Here is a 21411-nt window from a genome sequence, read left to right on the forward strand (position 1 = left end):
GAGAACTACTCTTCTATGTATTCAAATAGCATTGAATCTCATTTTTGTGGAAGTGTAGTTAGAGGCAAACTTTTCCTCCAAAAAGCTCTTTAGATTGATTCAAATGCAGTTGATGTTATACACCCTTTTTTTTTTTTTTCCATAAAATTAATTGACTCTTAATTTTTGTTTCTGCAAGGTGTTTGTGTAACAGATTCGGCATAGTGATTTAGTTTGAATTAACTGACTTTAAATATAACTCTCAATTTTTGGATGGTACTTTATCTGAAGTTATCCAGTACTTCTTAAATTCCTTCTTTAGAAGCTATCTAAACTTGCGTAACAATAGGTTGCTTCTGAATTACTTTTGATTCTTGAGAATCTTGGATGTTTAAATTTGATTTATTAACAATGTATGCCTTAGTAGCTAACTACATGCGAATTAAACCTTCCCTGAACAGGGTATTTAGCACTTCATTTTTAGTACTGTCCTTGTAAAGGGAATTTTGTTTAAAATGCAGCTTTTATCACGGACCTACATTTGATTTTCATACATTCAACTAGCAAAACAACTGTGTACATGTGAGTTGTGTATTATATAAATATTCTAATATACAAATATTTGATGCTAGTACTGATGCTTCCATTCAGTGACTTCCAAATACTATCTAAACATCAGCAAATTGCCCATACTTGGTCATTTTAATTTTTTCCTAGTAATTTATATCACTGTTATAAGCCTGTATGTTAGAACTCTTCACGAGTACATTGAATGGGTTCTGACATGTAGATTTTACGGAAAAGTAAATGAGAACATAACCATCATTTTGCCCTGTAATAGATCTTGGATTTAATGAGGCCTGGCAGTCCATGTACTGTTATTTCAAAACCCATGCTTTTAAGTTTTTTTCACTCAGTTGGAAACCTAGAGAGCATGATATACCTCTGGGAAGCAAGAGAACACATACTTTCAGGAGAATTGTCTTGCAGGATTAGCAAGCAGGTTTTTTTAATCGTAATATCAACATAGATATTTGTAAGGAAAAGGAGGCAGGTGAAAACTGAGAAAGCCTTTACAGAATAAGAGAAGAAAACTGGGGTAGCCTGGGTATTGAGGTGACTTGTGCAGAAAAGTCTGGTAAGTAGCTGGTGAAAGACCTATATGCAGCTTATGTTGATATTACAGTTTCTGACGATCAGCAGCTTCAGAATGGTTAGAAAATGAAAATGTAAAACAGCAGTCTTTTTCCTACCCCCAAAACCCTCTCAGAGAAATGTCAGTATCATTTGAGTCTGGCTCTTGTTTGCAAGAGTCTTTCCTCTCTTAGTATTGTGCAAAGCAATTAAAATAATCTGTTGGAGTTTTTTTTACAAAACAACAAGACTATATTGTATAATGAAATGTCTCTTGGTGGCACTGCTGTCTTGAGTCAATAGGAAACAAAGACTTATGTTTTCAATTAGAATTAAGTAGATGCTAGCATCATTTTTATGTACTCTTAGTTATTTTCAGGAAGTTAATAGCAAATAAAATATTTAAGATTTGAGGAGTTTTTAATGCTCTCGAGCTGTAACCAAGTTTATATTTTGCAGTATCTAAAATGCAGTATTATATTGCAAAGTTCTTCTGGTTTTGTTTTTTGTGGCAAATTCTCAGGGTTTTCTTTTATATGTCTGACCACAGTGTTAAAAGCACAACACTAATAACAAATAGAAGTGAATTTTCCACATTTAATTATTGTTTCCCACTGCCAAATTTCTTTTCTCCTTTTGATGTTAGGGATGTTGCAGCCAATTCATTGTTTAAGTGCAGAATTAGATGACAGCCACAGGCATGAGAAAAAGATGTTCAATGTCAAAATGCGTTTTGTTACCCCAGCATCAGTGGCTCAGTTGAACAGACTGATTTTGGAGATTTTCAGTTTGATACAAACAATATTAGAATACCTTATTTACAGCCATCACTATTACACTATGTTGTGTAATTGGTAACTTTTTGGAAAAATAGCAGGTGATACACTTTTACATGTACTTTGCAAATGAAGACACCAGTTCATTTGCACAGACATAGAGTAGAAAGATAAAAGCCCCGAAACCTTGAAAAGAGCTATGCACCCTACATGCATTCCCTGTACTGTGCTGAAGATTCACTTAAGTGTGTGTGCTGTTTGCTGGTGAGTCATACTTGTTCTAGGACTGGTGAGAAAAGCCTAACAAGAGCTTGACAGTCTGTGGTTTAGATTATTGTCTGCTCTTTAGAGTCTTCCAAAATGCAGTGCCAAAACAAATCTAGTCCTTCATCAGAGAGGCTTAACAAACACAGCAGCAGCTCCATGGTCACTTAAATTGGCATCCTGGTTCTCTCTGCCTCTGATGTCATCCTCGTCTGGAAGAAGTGAGTTGACTGCAGGGAAAGTACCCAGGGCTGCCATCTCAAATGAAACCCTGCTGGTTTTGCTGAAAACCAGTAGTTTGGATGCAGTGAGACCTGGGAGGGGGAAGTAAAAACTGGATTTGGTTGTCTGTGCTCTGTGGATAGTTGTAATAAGAAGTATATATGTCTATAGATGCCAGGATTTATCTGATATGCATTTGGTTTGTGGGGGCTTGAAGATAAGTGTTCTCATGCCCCAACATCTGTGTTTCTTACTTTCCTAATAGCCTTGTGATTCTGAATTTTCCAATTTAATGTGCTCTTCTTGGTCCATATTAGTTAAAGCTTTAATATATCCTATACCAGGTCTACCATAGTGATGAAAGATTTCCAGGGATGTTGCTATACCTGCTAATTCATTTTCTGTGAGTTTTTGCGTGATGAGCTTAGAGTCACACTGGCAGATAGCAGTTTCAAAGTCAGTAAGGACCATTTCTTTATCTTAGGGAAGTAATCAATTGTAAATAAAACTACTGGGAAAGGAAGTGATCCAGAACAGGCAAGCATGTCTGACTGCTGTGAAAATGATAACTCTGGCTCTCTGAATGTGTGGAATTTACAAAAAAGTGTCACCTGAAAATAATTGATGGATCCACAACAAAGAAACATGAGAAACAAATTAGATAAAGAATTTTTTGTGTGTTTCATATATTGCAGTATGTGATAACCTCCTGCTAATACCTACCTTGGTTCTCTGGCATGGCAGTGAGACTCCAAAAGCTATTATTTAAAAATGACATAATCCTCAAACGTATCATGTGACCCATATGTCACTTAACTCCCAGTGCAAGAGACAAATTTGCCAAAAGAAGACCGAAAATAACAAAGACATTTGAAGGATGAAGGTGCTGAAGCACTACAGCTCTCTGGGAAAACTCTAATGGTCTATTAGGCACACTTCTTGAAAAGTACTTCTACACAAATCTAAATTAAAATAAATCACAGTAACTGAACTGTCTTGCTGGGGGAGTTTAAAGCAATTTGCCACTAGGATATCTGCTTTATCAAGGCAGCTTAACACCATTGGTTGGCAACCAACAGCACAAAATTACTGCCATGACAGACATTTGCATGGACTTCTTTCAGTCTTGTATACACTCAGTCATGTTTTCAAGCTGAAAGTCTAGATTTCTTTTTCATTACAGAACTCAAAATGTACTTGAAACTTAACAAAAACTTCCCTGTATCAATACCTCTGTTTTGAGACTGGTGGTTAATATTTGAATTGGACATCTTTATCTCTGAGGTATGGAAACCTGGCTAAGATGTGTTACAGTGATATTTCAGTGAACTACATATTTTTTTCAAATATAAATGTGTATTTTTCTAGACTCAGGGGCTGCTTTGTTGCTGTGTGTTTATGGTACATATTACACTACATTCTTGATACTTGTTTGGTGCCTCTAGACGCCATCATAAAACAAACAAATTGCCAGATTTGGTATCAGGAAGGGTTTCCTCTATAGAACAGTTCAAGACAAATTGTCATGGGTTTTTATTGTGGGGACTGGAGTTTTGTTCTTACCTTCCTTACTCTCACTATTTTACAAGACATCTGGATTCTTCCTGCAATTGCCAGCAGCAATCTGAACCTGTTGGTTCTTCCCATATTGCCTGTGCTTATATCTCCTTAATTAATATGGAGAGACTTGAACAAACAAGAGCTCTTATCTGTAAACCTGGACTATAATTTGTCTAACGTTCATAGTATTTGACTCAGAGCTCACTAAACTAAATGAAAGAAACTCTGCTGACTTCATGGGCCTTTAAAAATCAAACTTCTGTTCATTTCTAACATAGGAACATTTAATTAAATGCAGACCCCCAAGCCAGTTTATGAGGCTTAAATTCATCCATGTCAGATCACTGAAAAGAGATTGGTTAAGGAGCAGTTTCGGCTACTGTGGCTTCAACTGGAGGAGACAGGTTCACAGTAGACTGTGCTGCTTTCCTTCATGCTTAGTTCAGTCATATTATCAAAAATTACTTTTTCTAATTATATCCTTGTTTGAAAAAAATCCAGAGGAGTGATGAGGATAACTCATATATTCAGAGACATGAATTATGAAGCATTCAGTAGTATCTTGAGTCTAAATCTTTCTAAGTGAAACGCTGGGTCTTCCTGCAAATTCTGAAGCATAGAAATAGCCCTGGAGCTTGTGTTCTGTTTTCCCCTCTTGTTAGTATTCACAGGGCATTGCAGCAGGAGAAAGGAGTCCAGATCTCTACTGGTCAAACACAAGAACAACTTCTCAGGAAGACTGGTAGTGCAACCAAATGCCATGATCGTGGAAGCCCTTGTGCAGCCATACTGCATTATTCAATGAGAAGCAGAATAAATTTTTCAACAGGAAGCCTAAAAGCTAAGAATTCTGCAGTTCTGATGGTAATTCTCAGACACCTTAGTAACTAGAAAGGGTGATGTTAATATTACATTTTTTTATTAATAGATTTCTCAGTTAAATGCTTTGAATGCCGAAACAGCAATAATACAAAGGCTCGGGAGGATTAGGATTTTGTTTAATACATCTGTCATCAGAAAGCAAGCCTGTGGGTCTCGAAAGCTGTGATGTGTATTTGTGTTAGAGTATAACCCTTAGGTACTGTCTAATAAGGAATTGACTAGAAAAGCTAGATTTTGGTGGTTGTTTGTTGGTCTGGTGGGTTTTTTTATTGTTTTTTGGGGGGGTTGTTTGTTTTTCTGGAGAAAACCCTGTTCTTATATTACCTAAGGAATAAAGTTTTTACTTTCAGCTGTCTTCCTGTTCTTGGCAAAACTCCCTTAAACCAAGTAAATTATTTTGATCAGATAGCTTATTAGAAAAATTTTGTTTGCTTGAAGTGAAATCTGCACTGGGGCCCTGTTACAGAAACATGTAAGAGGAAACCTTACAGCTGGTGAAGCCTTTATTTCTGACAGTTACTGGAGATGTGCCCTGTGGGCTGGATGGGAGGACTTGGTCCCTAGTGCAGTGTTTTCTGAACTTCTGTCAGTCTATTCAGTTCTCCCTAGCTGTTCTTCATAATAACTTCAAGGCTTGATATACTTTTAGAAAATAGCATTTTGCATCTCGTGTGAATTGCTTATCTTTCCTGAAGCAGAATGAAATGTTCATACAGCAGTTCCTGCCATCAAAAGTATTTCCCCCTGGAATAGTGATGCAGAGCCTATCTGTAGCTATAGGTTACATGATGAGATATTGAAAACTTCTTAGCAAATAATTTTGCTAAAAATTGAGTCAACCTCTGACCTTCAGCATGTTAATACAGGCTTAATAAAAAACTGTAATTAAAACAGTATTGTTGCTCTAGCACTGATTCACAGTATCCCCTTGAGCGAATCACTTTACAGTGATCTCTCTTCTGAAACATAATTCTAAAAATGACATTAGGTGGTCCCATATGTGCTATTAGATTTTATATTTTAAGTATTCTTACTTTGTAATAATGAAATAATTTTCCTTCTTTTTGACTCAGCCTGAGCTTTCAAAGCCTTATTGACTGCTTTCTTTGCATGTAGTATCCCTTATTAGAACAGATCTGGTTAGAAAACACCAAAGCAATTTCACAAAAATCTGTTTCAGCCATTGGTTTAATAGTCCCAGCTTTGCATATAGTGTTTTTCATCTCTGAGCTTTACCTATAGTGTTTCACATCTCCATGAGAATTGTGCAACCCTGCTGTCTTTGATTGGTTTGCAAAAATGCCACTGGTCTTTAACTGGAAAACTCCTGATTGTACATTAGAAGGAATTCAGCCCTCCTTCATGCTATCTTTGCAATTGTCCACCTGAGAAACTCCTGTCTGCATCCCAGCAGCTGGAGTATGTAAGCAGCTGTAATGCCTGTCAGGAGTATACAGGAATGTGTTTCCCCTATATCTGGGGAATGGCTGCTTAAATCTGTGGCCACAAATGAATAAAACTCTTGTCCTCGTCTTTCATGGGACCTTTCTCTGTCAGCAGCTGAAAGCAAATGCCTGGAATGAAGCAAGCACGGGATGGTATTTCTCCCATATAGCCCACCAGTGTACTGTTATTTGCAGCTCAGGGCCAGACATGGTATCTGTGTGTTTAATACCACCCCGGGGATTTTCTGCTTAGGAATTTATTCAGGCATTTCTTGAAGCAAGACAAGCTCATAACTTTCACAATATCCTGCATATTGTGTGAATAACTGCCATGTGACTTTAATTAATTTCATGTTATTCCTTCTTGTTTTGCTTTTAGTGAACAGAGTGAAAAGTCATTCCCTATCCATTTTCATCCCAGTTGTTTTGCCCCAGAAATCTTCACCGGTTCCCACCTGATGCAGCACGTTTTTCTGCAGTCATCTGTCTGCTTTGGCAGAAGGGGTGCCTACTCCCCAAAACCCTTGGTCAGTGCCTCTTCACTGCTCTGACAGTTGGTACTTTTCATGTCTGGAGAAGTAGAAGACATTTGAACAAATTTTTTGTACACTCAAGCCTGAAAACCCAACAACTGCACTTTTCTTAGTATTTTAAAACTACCTCTTATGCCCAGAACTGTTTTTTGAAAGCCTGGGCATGTCTTCATTGCTTCTGTTGTCATCTTGCTATCACTGCATTACCGTGAAAAGAAAGTTTTGTTTGTCCATTAACTAGCTAGTTAGTTTTGCTGATTGTTCATTTTAGCAAAAATTGTTTCTGTTCATATGAAAGATTCCAGAGCTTTCTGAATCGCTGTGGATGTTGTGTTTTTCATTCAAAAAACCCCAACCTACAACAAAGCGTGGAAAACATGGGTTACCAGTAAAATTAGTCAACAAAATTAAGAGTTACTGTGCAGCCAGATTAAATGTCCTAAACAGGAGCTCACTGAAATCATGAAAGCTAAAGGAGTTTAACCATTAATGATAATAATTTTGCATCTCTTGCATAGCTGGCAATGACTAAACTAGGGTTAAAACAATATTATGACGATTTTTATTGCTGAGATGTTGTTGGAGCAGTAAGAGAATTGAGCCACATTGTTTATAATACTGAATGGTAGTCAGAAATTTCAGGCAGGAAATGATGCAGTGCACTTCAAGTAACCCTTAACAGGTTTATCGAACTTTATTTAGAAAAATATTTCCTGTGAATAGCATAGTGATAGAGGCAGGGGCACCAGAAAGAATGCTTCATTTAACAGTGCTTTGTGAAAGCTGTGAGTAGGACCCTTAAATGTTAATTTGGTCTGTGGGGAACCTTATTACTTAGAATAATTATCCACATACATTTTTAGTGAAACAAAACAGTATTTATACTGGCAGCTATTGAGGCGAAATTCTTTGCACCAAACTTGGCATGAATTTAACCTTAGTATTAATTTGCTGGCAACTGGCTGTCCCTGTGGTAGAATGGGTAAAAACAAGCCTTGTTTTTTTCTCTTTTCTGTTTTTTTGGGGGTGGGGTTTCTGCTGGGTTTTGGGGGTTTTTTTTAAGAAAAAGCTTTTGCTGTATAAAAACAGAATAGCCTTTTGCAATGCTGGTGTCATGGTTACAAAGCAAATTCATTGGTAATAGCTCTCCAATGTTGTGGCATGGTTTTAAACAGGGAGGTGAGTAGAAATGCCCTGGAGCTGTAGTGCACAGGGCGCAGTGTGTAGGGCTGTGTCTTGGGGTGCCAAGCAGCGATGGACTTGTGGAGACCCAAGAGCTGAGGATGTCCTAGCTGCCATGTGGTGAGTGTCAGTGGGATATCTTGTAGGATACCGGGACCACATGTTGTGGTCTGAGCTGGAGCAGCCCTGCAGATTTGTCCTACTGAGCAGAATAGCTGTGAATATGGTACTGCTCCCTACTAAGGAGAGGAGGCTTTGAAAGGAGGAAGCTTTCCAAGACATAAACACAATCTGAATTTTCTTCTTCTGTCACCCAAAGTAGAAAATATGGTTAGTGGGGCCTGGGTACTTGCTTCTGTGCTTGAATCACAAAGGTTGGTGATCTGCTCTAGCCTAGGGTTTTGGGGCTTCTTCAACTCGATGTGTAAAGTCATGAATTTTTAATCCTGAATGTCTAAAAATTTTGAATCTCAGTGGTGGCAAAGTTTGTTGCTACCCTACCAGATATGCACAGCAGCTGAAATATCATCTCTATAATACAGCTGTTTTAAGGGTAAACTCTGATCTCTAGTTTCTTAAACAATATCAAATAATCCTGAACTTCAAGAAATTGGTAGAATTAGAGCAGTGAAGATGTGCATGACTTACAGAAGCTGAAGTCTACCTGAAGAAGTGTTAAACCAGCAGATTGACAAGAAGCTTCTCACTAACAAATTAGAGCAACAAGGTACTGCATTTAACATAAGTTTTGGAAAAACATGTAATGAAGAGACTGTAGTTTGCCATGTAAGTGGAGAAATTACCTCTGGTTTTGTGTGATTTCATGAACATCTGACAAAATCACTGCGTGATGAACTCAGTAGTTGCTGCCAGACCAAGCAGTTCATTTAGAAATGGAAAGCATTTTATTTTTCTGAAGTGGGTTTTGGGAAATCACCATACATAGGAAGCAGAGGCCATTCCAGTGAGATATGAAAAGCCCCCATAAAAACCTATAGGAATGAGCTTGAGCCTTTTATGTGTGTTCAGCTGTTGGTTTGAAGTTGTTGTATTAATGCTTACTTTTGGAAGAATAAAGAGGTGGGGGTTGTTGGTTGGTTGGTTTGGGTTTTTTTTCCCCTTAATCTATTACAGCTTTTAACATATTCTTTAAAAATTAAAATTAATATTTAAAAATTAAATTCCATTCTCAGAGTAGGAATGGTGAGAAACTTATTTGATAAGCCTCTGTGTTCCATGTATAAGGATTCAATAAAATGAATATGAATATGAGTTCCACTGAGTAACTACGCAGTGAGCATGTTCCACACTGATGTCATACTTAAATAGTATGTCCTGAATATTAAAACAAAATACTTCAATTATTGTCTCATCAGGTACTCAGACTTTTCATTTTAATGAAAACTGAACTAGAGATGAATAATCAGAATTGATTCTAATTTAATTTTATTATAATATGCATGGCCTTCTGTTTTGCATCTGCTGTCAGTTTTGTGGGTTTTATTAGAACAGATATGTCAAGTCAGATACTAAGATCTATTTTTGCTTATATAAAAGGATTAAATGTTAGATGCTTGTAGTAGAATGTGACGTTGAAGCAGGAAATATCTAACTGTTGAAACAGTATCTCATGAATATTTTTAAACAGAACCTGCTTTTCTAGCATAGTTGCTGTACTTCTGATGTGAAGTTAAATAGTGAAACTTTATATGAATATGATTGTGAAAGCTATGAAAGTTAATATCAGGAACAATAACCAGAACATTGTGTATCTGGATGCATCTTTTACAATGGCAGAGTTACAGCAGCAGCACTGTTGTTTTTTTTTTTTTCTATAATGGAATAATTTCACGTTTCCTTTTCTCTCAAAATTTTAACTTTCTGAGTTGATTCTGCTTTTCTTGGAGGAGCAGAGGTCTCTGCAGCAGTTGCTGCTGTGAATATCTGCTGCCATGCCTAATGGCATGGTTGTAATTTTCCTGTTAGTCTGACAGTGGGACTACTGAATTAGTACTCAAATCTGTGGTCTTGTGACTGGTACTGTTGCAGTAACCAGAGATGCATGCTGATACCTTATCACTTTCATTTGTCACAGAAAAAAAACCAATAAATGGGAATGGGCTGATTGTTAAATAGCATTTAGAAGCACATGTAGGGATACAGAAACTGTTATCTCTTCAATACAGGTTTTACAACAGAGAGAGGGGAAGTGGAAGCAGGAAAGGACGGGGCTGAGGGAGTGAAAAGCTGTGGCAGACCTGGGCTGGGGACACAGCGACAAGTGATGGAAAGCATCCTGCACTCCTGTGCTTGAGGCTTGCAGTGTGCTACCAGAAAAGGGTCTCACCCCCTCTAGTGGCTTGCAATCCTCTTTGGTGGTGATAGTACTACAAACCTAAGTGAGCTTGTGTAGCTAGAGCAGGGGCTCCCAAAGATAAGTGGTGACTGTCCTATAGCTTCATGTTTCTGCGGTTTTTTGTACATTTTTAGCACGGCAGCATGTTTTGTAAGTGTTAATTAAGTATAAATCAAGTCAGCCATCCTTACGGTGCTTCTGCACTTTGGGATAGACATTTACTCCATACGAGTGCAGCCCAGCTTTAGGCCGAGCAGGCTCCACGTGTTTGCAGCTCTCCACCTCCAACCTGCTCTTTACCCTTCGGGGCGCGGTGGAAGCGCTCGGCGCTGTCCCCGCTGCGAGCCAAGTCGCCTGTTCACAGTGCCATCAAGTGGATGCCAGGCACTACGGCGCCAGCCAGCGCCTCTGGTTTCTTACCCCTTTGTATTACCTCAAAATCCGACTGAACCTAACTTCAATTACTTGCCCGTCTGATTCTAACACCGGCCTAGGAGAGGCTTCTCACATCTGCCTTAAATACTGAGCAAACAATGTTTGCTATTTCTTCGCCCCGGCTTTGTTGTGTAGCCTCAGAACTTATTTGTCTCCCACTTTTCAGTGTTCTTCTGAGGTTGACAAGATGAAGAGACTTGAAGTATACTACAGGTATCATCACTCAAAAATAGTCTTATGGCTGCCTGATCCAAGGAATGGCTTGCACTCAGTAGCTGTCTCCCTGTTCATCCATAAAGTTATCCAGCATCTCTGCATGTATTGGTGCTTCAGTCTAGCAGTATCATCAATTACTAAAATTTGAACAACCTTTTCTTTTGTTACATGCTGAAAGTGGCTGAACATTTTCTGACAGAATATTTTTTCAGTGACTTAATAGCTTTATCACATTTTAGATGTTTAAGGTGAATGGGTTTTTGGTTTTTTTTTTTTTTTTCTCAAGAAGAAACTCCTTTGAATTTTGCCTTTTTTCTTTTAGTGTATTCAAATTATTTTTTTTCTCAAACTGTTTTTGAAAATATTTTCTTTGTCAGGCTATTGCACACTAAAGTTCTGGAAAGGAATTCTTGACACTTGGCTGTGAGCTGGGATGTACACAGCTTGGCTGCTATGAAAAGCCCAACACTAATTCATGTGGTTTAAAAAAGTATTTTTTTCCTTTAATTGCTTCTTCAGAACTTTGTCATTCTGCTTGCTAGTTTATGGCTCATTCTACATCTCTCGTTTTTCTTCTACTTCAACAGCTGCATCACCACTTTTGCAACAAGCAGTGTTGTCTTCCTTCAGCATATTCCCTTTTATCCTGTTGCTATGCTTTTGCTAGCATCTGTTTTCCCCTTATGCCTCGTGCAGATGGAAGCATTTGTGACGGAGGTAAAAGTCTCAATAGATTTGCTATTTGGTAGAACTCATCATGTGTCTCTTCTCATTCAAACACTGAACAAAAGTGGTGGCAAAAAATCTTTTGGTTTTATAACAACTTCTGTATGTTCAAAAGGCTACACAGTAAAAAAATTCTTCCTCATATCCACGTGCAACTTCCCGTGAATCAGTTTTCTGCCCATTGCATTTTCTCCTGTTGCTGGCACTACTGAGAAGAGCCTTCAGATACTCATAGACACTGATTAGGTCCCCTCTCAGTCGTCTCTTCTTGAGGCTGAACAGGCCCAGCTCCATCAGCCTTTTCTTGTAACAGTGGTGCTCCAGTCTCCTAATCATTGAACCCCTCTGCTGGACCTGCTCCAGGAATTCCATGCTTCTCTTGTGCTGAGGTGCCCAGATCTGGACACAGCAAGAGAGTGTTCTTCATTTCACATTGCTCAATGGAATAGTAAGTGCATTATTAATGTGCATGTTATCATTTCAAGTGTTGGGCTAAACCTTAAAGTCAGTAGCTTTAATTGCTGGGCTCTTTGTTGATAGCCATGTGAAGCAATTAGACTCCTTTATGGAATATTAGGCTCAAGCCAGCAAATGTCCCCAAACTGACGTGCACTTGTCACAGCGCAAAACAGAGAAACTTACGTGGTGTGTGCCTGTACAAGCAGAAATAAGAGGGGTTTGTGGGCATATACAAGGGAGCAGTAGTAAGATGAGAAGAAAGTTTTTATCTGAAGGCTGACTCAGAGAGGGTTAGCACTTAGAGCTCAACATGAGACTTAATACACTCATTATATAAAATAACATTGCTTCAAAGCAGTATCTACTTCTTTAGTCTAGTTCTCCTTTTAATGACACCAACCTGGCAGTCACAATTGTGCTAAATGGGCCTGAAAAGAGTGTGTAAATGGGCCTAAATCAGTGTGTAAAATTCAGTACTTCTATCAAAATATAAATATTAAATCTGTACCGTTTAATTTTCTCATGATCAGAAATATCTCCTCAATGGAACAAGTCCAGTCCCAATTGATGTATTTGAAGTTTCCCCATGCATTTCTAAAAATTGCAGAAGTTTTTGTGGTAACCATTCATGACCTGATTTTTGCCTTCAGAAATCCAAAAAGTATAAAATGACTGGTTGCTACCTTTGACATTTCTTTTGCACTTACGGGAACATGAAAAGTACCAGGTTGCTACCGATTTTATTAATGTGATACCATTGCCATTGTCTGCCTTCACACAGTGTGTGGGGAGGGAAAGATTGTTTCCATAAATACAAATTACTTATAAATTCAAGTGCAGCTTAGATGGGGTTTTTTTTGAAGAATGTAAATGGGTGCTGAACATATCAGCGGGAAATTGATTTTTATATTCAAAATGAAGCTTCATGTGTATTTGTGTATTTATTGCAGTCAGTTTGGTAGCTCTAGTGTAGCTGTTGGTAATGAGCCTTTTTAGTTAGGAAGTGTGACATTTGTCATCACGTGAATCACATGCCTGCAGGATGACTGTGGAAGTCTTGGTTTTCAGAATGCTTGTCCACTGGACTGGACACTGCCACATTCTGGCACAGAAATTCATGGTTTCGGTTTCCTTTGACTTTATGGCACATTTCCCATCTGCTAACATCTGAACACAGTATAACTTTACAGAGATGTCTCCTCCCAAGGAGACCTAAGAGCAGTGTCACTGCTACTCAAGAGTCCCAGAGAAGGGAAATATTGATGTGCTTTCTCAGCTGCAGGACAAGGAGAAGGTCTGGCACTGCTGAAGTCAGAGTCTGCAACCCACACTGGTAACTAACACAGAAAACAAACAGTGCCTGTCCAGTGCCTTGGCTGTTCCTCAGTACAGAGAAACTGGGAGAAAGAAAAGAGCTGCTTGGGGAACAGGAAGAAATTCACTGTTCTTACAAATTTATTTCTAAAAAACTTTCATAGTGATATGGGAGCAGGGGAAAAACCTGGTTTTCAATGAAGATTGCTTAGGAAATGAAAACGTTTTGCTCTTTTTACTTTTGTGGTAATTTCATGGTACTTTGAAATCTTCTAGTGTTGTTCATTTAGAAGCAATGGCTTGCAGTAACCCTCCAGGTCACTGTCAGAGCTGAGAAAGAAACCACAACACTCTGTTTACTTCCATGTGTCCTGGCTACTGGACCTAATCTTCTCTTCCATTTACAAGAGAAAACAAATGTATGCTGATTATATTCCAAGTGAGATGGTGACATTGAAGGCAGCTTAAGTGCAGCTATCATGAGGAAAATTGTTGAATTTTTTTAAAGGAAATGAAGAACTCAGTGTAATTGTTGAGTAGACAGCTGAGTATTTGGAGAGAAGTAAAGCTGCTCTACACAAGTGATTAAGGACAGTCCCTTAGAGCAGTGAGGGACTGTGACCTGCCAGGTCAGTCTGGGGAGAGTGTATAAAGGCACTCCAGGCTTTTAGGCTGGATTTGTTTGCAGCTCCTGTTGCAGGTGAGCAGCAATATGCCCTGTAGTGCATGTAGGGCCCTGTGTGCTGCTCTGCACAACTAGCACTGCTCAGCCACCAGCGAGATCGTGTGACACTGCTGGTGGTGCAGAGGTTGCCTGCCAGCCACATGCATGAAAGCTGCAAATAAAGTCAGAAATACTCCTGTGCTCTGGAGCCTCCTTTCCCTTATCACTATGGATGTAGTTCTTGGCTTTCTGTGAATCTGCACAGGGGTAAAAATGGATAGATGGGGAAGGAAGGAGGGGCAATGCCAATGCCAGAAAAGGCTGGTTGTTTCCATGTCTGACCAGCTGCTGTGAGAAACAGGAGTTTGGGAAAGTGTGTGTAGGGGGTTTTTTGTTGATTTTTTTCCCAGGTCTTTTGGGGTTTTTTTTTTTTCCCTTGGATTTTTTGTTAGGTTGGTTTTGTTCTTATTTTTTACCCCAGCATATGAAATCAGATTTATGGTTACAAATTAAAAATGTTCTGTTTTCAGAATCGAGAAAGTCTTTGCAGCAAGCTCTTTATTTATAAAATGCCTCAGGCAATTTGTATAAAGATATAGAGCTTTTTGATTCTTTGGATTTGATAGCACTGCACCATCTATTGGTCTTTTTCAGTGAAATCAATGTATGCTTTGAGTTCAGTTCCTTAAAAATATCATAAAATTCACCATGACATAGGTACTGGTAAAACTTTTGTCATGGAAAAGTAGCAAGAACAAATCCCATTCACATGACTGTATAGTATTTCATAGGACAATTGACAAGCAGCCTGCGGAACTCACCCTTTCTTTCTTGGGCTGTTCTAGTTCCATGAATAAAGAAAATACTTTCCTTATGGAAGTAGTAAATGTCTTACTATTAAGAAAAACATATCTAACAAATTAAAACAAAGACATTTTTTCTTTTAGAAGCATTAGATAAATTAGTTGCTTCATAAGCAGAGATGAAGTTGAAAATAATAATTTTGAGAAGAGAATAAACTGAAAAAGAAGACAGAAAAGATGGAAAAACGAGTGGGTGTAAGAACTGCAACAAGATTGAATGTATATCAAAAGATAATCTAAACTAAGAATGATAGTTTCTTAAGCAGATAAGAAACACTGGACACTGGGAAAATATTTAAACTCATGGAAAGGAATAAAAGCAGAAGGAGAAAAAATGTGGACAAATGTGCAGTAAGCTGAGTTTGAATTTTTTTGTTGTACTTCTACTCAGCTGTAAGAAGCAGGGGTGTATGACCCAGGGCACTTCCCTGATCAGTCAGCCTTGCCTTGGTGAGTATTCATTGCTTGATTAATGTCAACTTGTGCAGTCCAAAATTATGGAGACAAAAATGAGCAAACCTACTCAAACAGTAATCAAGTCAAAGAACACTGTTCTATTCTTGTACTTTTTAGTAAAGTATCTATGAGGGGAGGATTGCCTGTATGATGAAAGGAAACCTTTTTCCCCTATTATTTCTGCAGCTTAAAGTCACAATATCCTTACTGAGTTTGTGACATGTTTTAACCCCTGGTACTACAGCATCAAGTTAAATTAACTATGATACTACTTAAAGGTTAATTAACTATGATAGTACTTAACTGGAAGCAAAGCCTTATTTTGCTAAGCGATCTGTAAAAGTTTAAAATAATTTGGCCCTATATTGAACTGTTAATAACATAGGCAGAAGCAAACCCTTAACATCAGTAAATTTGCACCAAGGAAGACAGCAGCATATTGATTTCTGAACACAACTCAGCTACCTGAAATCAAATGCTCTCCAGTGTGCAGTTCAACAGCCATATTAATATTGATACCTGACAGTTTTTCTTCTGAGGCACACAGTGAGAAGTATATGCAAGTATATGAGTGGAAGAACCTTGTGTTGCTTCCAAGCAAAATGCATGTCTATAAGTAACTGGAACAGGCTTGCTTACATACCTGATTTTCTGTATAAAGCCTTAGTTTGTTGTTTTGGTTTTTTGTTTAAATGGAGCTTTGTTTCGCTACACAATCACTTCAATCCGAGATTCAAAACACGATGTGATCTTCAGCATTAAGGGGCAGGATGCTGTGTGTTTACTAGGCATGAGATTAACATCTTGGAAAATTTACACTGCAGCAGATGACTGTTTTATCTCTCTGAGGATGTAACCCATGGTATGTTTCTCTTTTCACTGAGAGATCATTTAGGCAGTTGTTCTGAACTGTTCTTCTTCTTTGCTCTTCACGAAGTTGCCCCAAAGAAAGAAAGGACAACAAATGGCCTCATCTGAAGCTGTAGTAAAAACACTATATGGCCACTTGCAGAAGAAGGAGAAAGTGATATGTAATTGCTCCCAAATGCTGATGCTTCTACAATCATAGCTAGCAAAAGCCTGAGCACTGGGGAAGAGTGTCTGAAGGCAGAGACTGTAATGTGAAGGTTTAAATACTTTCCTGGACTTTTCTGAGTGAGACACTGCAGGCAAGACTGTAATCATAAGCTTGGGGCAACCGAATTTTTGCTTGAATAAAATACCTTTTTTTTTTTCTTTTTTAATGTTTGCAACAGGCAAGTCTCCAAGTATAAAAATCCGCTTTAGGAAATAATTCCAGTAGCTGCTGTGAGAGAAGATAGGACGGTTTTTTCCTGTGTGTGTGATCTTGGAAACCTGTGCTTATCTTGCAGCCATGTGAAAAGTAGTGTGTTACCACATGAAATCCACAGAAGTCTACAAGATAAAATTGCAGTGTGGGTTTTATCAGGGAGAAGCTGCATCCAGTTTTCATGGCTCCACAAAGACGAGCGAACTCAGTGTCCCCAAATTGTCTGTGCTTCACAGACAAGTGCTTTAGGTAAATAATGACTGGAATAGTTACACCACCAGAATTCAGTACTGCTGTTCCAGTTTATAAATAACTTTGTCTAGAAATCAGATAGCAGCATGTGCAGGTGTGAGTCATTAGTGCAGGAGACACAATGATGTGTGGAAAAAGCATGGCTCACATCCAAACCAGCCCACACATTTTCATCAGCCCCTTGAAGTCTGCAGCACAGAAAATAAATTTTTCAAGTCAGGGTGCTGAAGCCCACCCAGACTTAAAACTCAAAGGTGCAGTAATATGGAATCCAATGCTTCTCCCAGTACTTTGTTGGTCAGTCATGCTCAAAAGGCAGTTTTGAAACCCACTAATTTACTGAGTTAATTATCACGATTTCAATTAGCATACACAAATGTGTGTCAAAGCTGCTTTCTGTAAATCATTGTTTTAGAACACGTAAGTTCTAAGGAATTAAGGAAATATCCAAATTATTATTTCATTTTCTTTTTAAAATTTCATGAGCTGAAAGTGGAAACAGTTAATGATATTGACCTCCTTGGTTGCAGAGTTAATGGAGGGTGTAATGAAGAAATCAACAAGTACCAAAATAGCACTTAGGAGAAGGTGCTGGTTTTGGAGAGAATTAAAAGAAAAGAAAAAAGGAGCTTTTAGTTCAAGAATATGTCTCATTTAGCTTTAACTGGTCTGGCAAAATGTATCCTTTCGAGGCTTAACTTAAGCTGAAAGGGGGTACCTGAGTCCTGATGCCAGGTGAGAGTTCTCAGCAAAACAACTGAGTTTCCAAACAGGATTTAAGTTATTTTTATAACTAAAGACTAAAGACAGAAGTAAGTGAACCCTTTGTCATATGAAAGCACATTTGCATCCTAGAAGTGGTATGTTTTCAACACTGCAGATTGAATCATTGTTTATCTTCCTAAGTTACACATGTTACTATTTGTTGGGCAATCTTTTTTGCCATACGTCTTCTTTTTCCTATTTTTGTAGTGAAGTAAAGAAAGAAAATTGAAGCACAAGTTTGGATCACTTTCTCTAAAATTTTGGGGTTAGGTCTTACTATAAGGTACCATATATTTTTCTTGCTTAGTGTCAAAGTTCTGTGCAGAGATTATAACCTCATTTCCTTTTTCTATTGGCACATTCTTGTGCATGGACTAACCAGTAAAATGTGATATTTGGATGTCCTGGTAGACATAGAATAGCATTATAGAAAAAGCAGGGAGTGTCAAACCATTCAGGCTGTATTAAAAATTACCTGGTTCCACAGAAATTCTGTCAGTTTTTATGCTCAGCTGCTTCTGACTGACATCTCCTAGGAAAGGGTAAAAAACATTTAACATCAGTCTGCCTTCTGTGAAATTGGTACAGCCAGAGCTGATTAAAAATGGCCTGAGGCATCACCCACCTTTCCACATTTTTAAAGACAACGAAATTCTGTAAATTACAGCCATGTAAATACAAATTAAGATGTCAGAGGTATAACTGCAGTCTCACAGTGATGTAGATCAGGGCACTATTTAGCTACTTTTCTGCTATTGTTTCTTTAAACTGTGCTCATAATGAAGGAGAGGTAATACATAATTGCTCAACACACTTTTCTGTAAATAGCTTTGTTAAGAAAGCAGTTCAGGAATTTTTCTGTACTTTGTGAAGGTCTTTCAAAATCTCATTTCATTTGAAACAAATAAAAATTAGCCTTTTTCTTCCTTGTTTTAGAAGTTACTCTAGGTCTTGGAATCAGGTTACTTTTCATTTGTCACCAATTTAGTAGTTGCCAACCTCAAACCACTAAGAATGACTGTCGAGATTTATAGATAAGTTTCCTTCCAGCAAATTCTCTGTCACTTTACATAGTAACTGTTCTAAAGATATTATTACTGTACAGTGCTTTTTTTCTTCCTCAGATACGAACTCAACATGAGGGTTTGAGCTGTTTTCTTAAAGGCAAAGGTTTGTAGGGTTTATTCCCTTACTTCCTCATGTGAAACATCATCATAATGTAAGGAGTACAAATTACAATATATGTTAGAAGTGCTTTTAATCAGGTCTGGAAATGCTATAATTGATTATCAATTCAGATTACCTAATTTGTATAATGAGATTCAAATAACGGCACGTGTCAAGTTGTATAATCAATTCTGCTAGAAGAAGATTCTGTGCTTTTTCAGAAACATTGCATTTCTAAGAAAAAAATTATGAGTAAAAATGATACATTGAAAATACACTGCATTATTTTTCACCTTAAACAGTGGAAAAAGGAGCAAGAGTGACTCTCTGTAGAAATATATGAAGAGTAGACAGGTATCACCAGCATGAAATACCATGACATTCAGTACAATATTAGTCACTAAATATACATAAATTCAAAGTAGGCAAGTGTAGAACACTACTGGCAAATTTTACAATGTTGAGCAGAAAACAAAATAATGTAAGGATATAAAAAATACGGTGTGATTGTGTTGTGTTGTGATGCTTCTATGTATTATGGAAGAAAGGGTCAAGGTACAGATGCATCCTGGTTGGAAGAGAGATATAAAATGATGTGATGAAAGGAAGGGTCACTTATGCTATTTGTTGTCCTTTGTGGCATATTTCCACTCAGTTGAAGTTTTTTTTCTGTTTGAGGGTAAAGTTTTTGTAGCCTAAGAAACACTAGAGATGCTTTGTTTGACAAGCAGTAGTGTAAGGGAATACAGTTGGTGTGTTGACTTCCTGGCTTTCTTTTAAGCTGTCACCAAATGATGCATCTCACTTAAGAAAACTTGCTTCACATTTTTTTTCTAGTGGAAAAGAACCAACCCTTTCCATCCCCCTGGAACTGATGCTGCAGACAGTGAGAAGTTGGGTAAGCTGAACTTATTCACACCAGGCACAATGTAACCTGGTTGGTTAATGTGTTAGATTCAGGCTTTTGTGTTCCAGTTGGAGTTTCAGTTAGAAGGAAGGATTTTGCTGACATTGGCTACTTTAGTCAGGCAAAAATGCCCACCTTGATGAAAGAGAAGCTCAGCATGGCAAAGGATCAGGCTTCTGCAGTAAGTTCTGCCAGAAACACTCTCTCTTAAACAAAGTCCAATATGAAAAAAAGGCTACTGTTCAAGTAATCAGAACAGAAAAATCAGAAAACACATCTTGAACTATGGGAGAGAAGAACCTGAATAAAAACTTATTAATATCACTGGGATCTCAGTGCTGACTGTTATATATAAATGAGCTAAATTTTTTCTTTGTTAAACTGCACACAGGATTCATGCAACAGCAGTATTAAGTTTCACTCATGACTCAACAACGTCCAGTTGTGGGCTTCCCAGTACAAGTATGTCCATGGATGTACTGGACAGAGTCTAATAGAGGTACAGAAAGAGGGTTAAGGATCTGAAGCTTCTCCCCTGTGAGGAAAGGCTTAGGGAGCTGGGACTGTTTAGCAAAGAAGAGAATGCTCATGGGTGGATCTCATCACTATGCATAAATAGGGGATGGTAGGATACAAAGATGGCATAGCCAGGCTCTTTTCAGTGGTGCCCAGTTACAGGACAAGAGGCAATGAACGTACACATAAACATGGGACACTCTTGTCTGAAAGTCAAGAAACACGTTTTTACTGTGCGAGAGACCGACAAGTTGCTCAGAGAGGTTGTGAAGTCATCATCCTTGGAGGTATTCAAAAGCTGTCTAGACACAGTCCTAAGCAAAAAGCTTTAGGTGGTCCTGCTTGAGCACAGAGTGTTGGACCAGGTGACCTCCAAAGGTCCCAGCCAGTCTCAGCCAGTTTGTGATTCTGGTCCTGTGCCTGCACTGTGGCTTTAAAGAGAAGATTTTAATTCAGACAAAAAGTGAACAAAGGCATCTTCATTCAGTTATGGCTAAGTCAAGAATTAGAAGTAGTTTTCAGTTTGTGTATTCTAATATTTATGGTCTGCAGCAGGAAGTAAATGAATAAATGAATAAATCTATTCCTCATCATGAGCAAGAACTGGGAGTTGGTAACTGAGTTGTAAGTAGAATTGTGACTTGAAGATGACATTCTCATTGTATGGATGCATATGGAATTTATCTCTTGGTTTCAATGCCATTCAATTAGCATGGTCAATTATTATGTATATTGTCTGCAAGCAGTCAGATAAGTGCAACTTGAAATGGTAAGATCAAAGTCTGCAATTGTGTTGTAGGAAAGATCGACTTTGAGGTGATACTTATTAATTTTCCAGTGCCAATTTAAAGTTCTGATCTGCAATTCCTGTTTTTAGCATTGGTAGTATCAGTCTTCACAGCGCTCACTTTGCCAGTACCAGGATCTTCCCATCTCATGCAGTGACATTTATAAAGTTTTTACAACAGTGTCTTTGAACTGGCTGGTTCCACTGATTCAAGCATAGTGGGAGCCAGGAGTTCCAAAATTTTGACAAAATCTTTCTCT

At 38.1% G+C, this 21411-nt stretch overlaps 1 protein-coding gene and 1 long non-coding RNA gene across 5 annotated transcripts in view; one reads left to right on the top strand and one right to left on the bottom strand.

Moving 5' to 3' along the window:
• The window catches only part of PDE11A (phosphodiesterase 11A), a 118399-nt gene that overhangs the window by 14568 nt on the left and 82420 nt on the right, over nucleotides 1–21411 (top strand). The window contains exon 2 of one of the 2 annotated variants that reach the window (XM_048309403.1): nucleotides 19779–19839. The exons of the other annotated variant lie outside the window; for it this stretch is intronic. Coding sequence (XP_048165360.1) covers nucleotides 19779–19839 — 61 coding nt within the window. The remainder of the gene's footprint in view (nucleotides 1–19778; nucleotides 19840–21411) is intronic. 2 annotated transcript variants of the gene reach the window in all.
• LOC125328536 overlaps nucleotides 1–21411 on the bottom strand; it is a 120480-nt gene that overhangs the window by 12241 nt on the left and 86828 nt on the right. For all 3 annotated transcript variants that reach the window (XR_007204755.1, XR_007204753.1, XR_007204754.1), the window contains exon 3: nucleotides 18250–18306. This is a non-coding gene — a long non-coding RNA (uncharacterized LOC125328536). The remainder of the gene's footprint in view (nucleotides 1–18249; nucleotides 18307–21411) is intronic.

This window comes from Corvus hawaiiensis, chromosome 7 (genome assembly GCF_020740725.1).
Source record: "Corvus hawaiiensis isolate bCorHaw1 chromosome 7, bCorHaw1.pri.cur, whole genome shotgun sequence".
Classification (NCBI taxonomy): domain Eukaryota; kingdom Metazoa; phylum Chordata; class Aves; order Passeriformes; family Corvidae; genus Corvus; species Corvus hawaiiensis.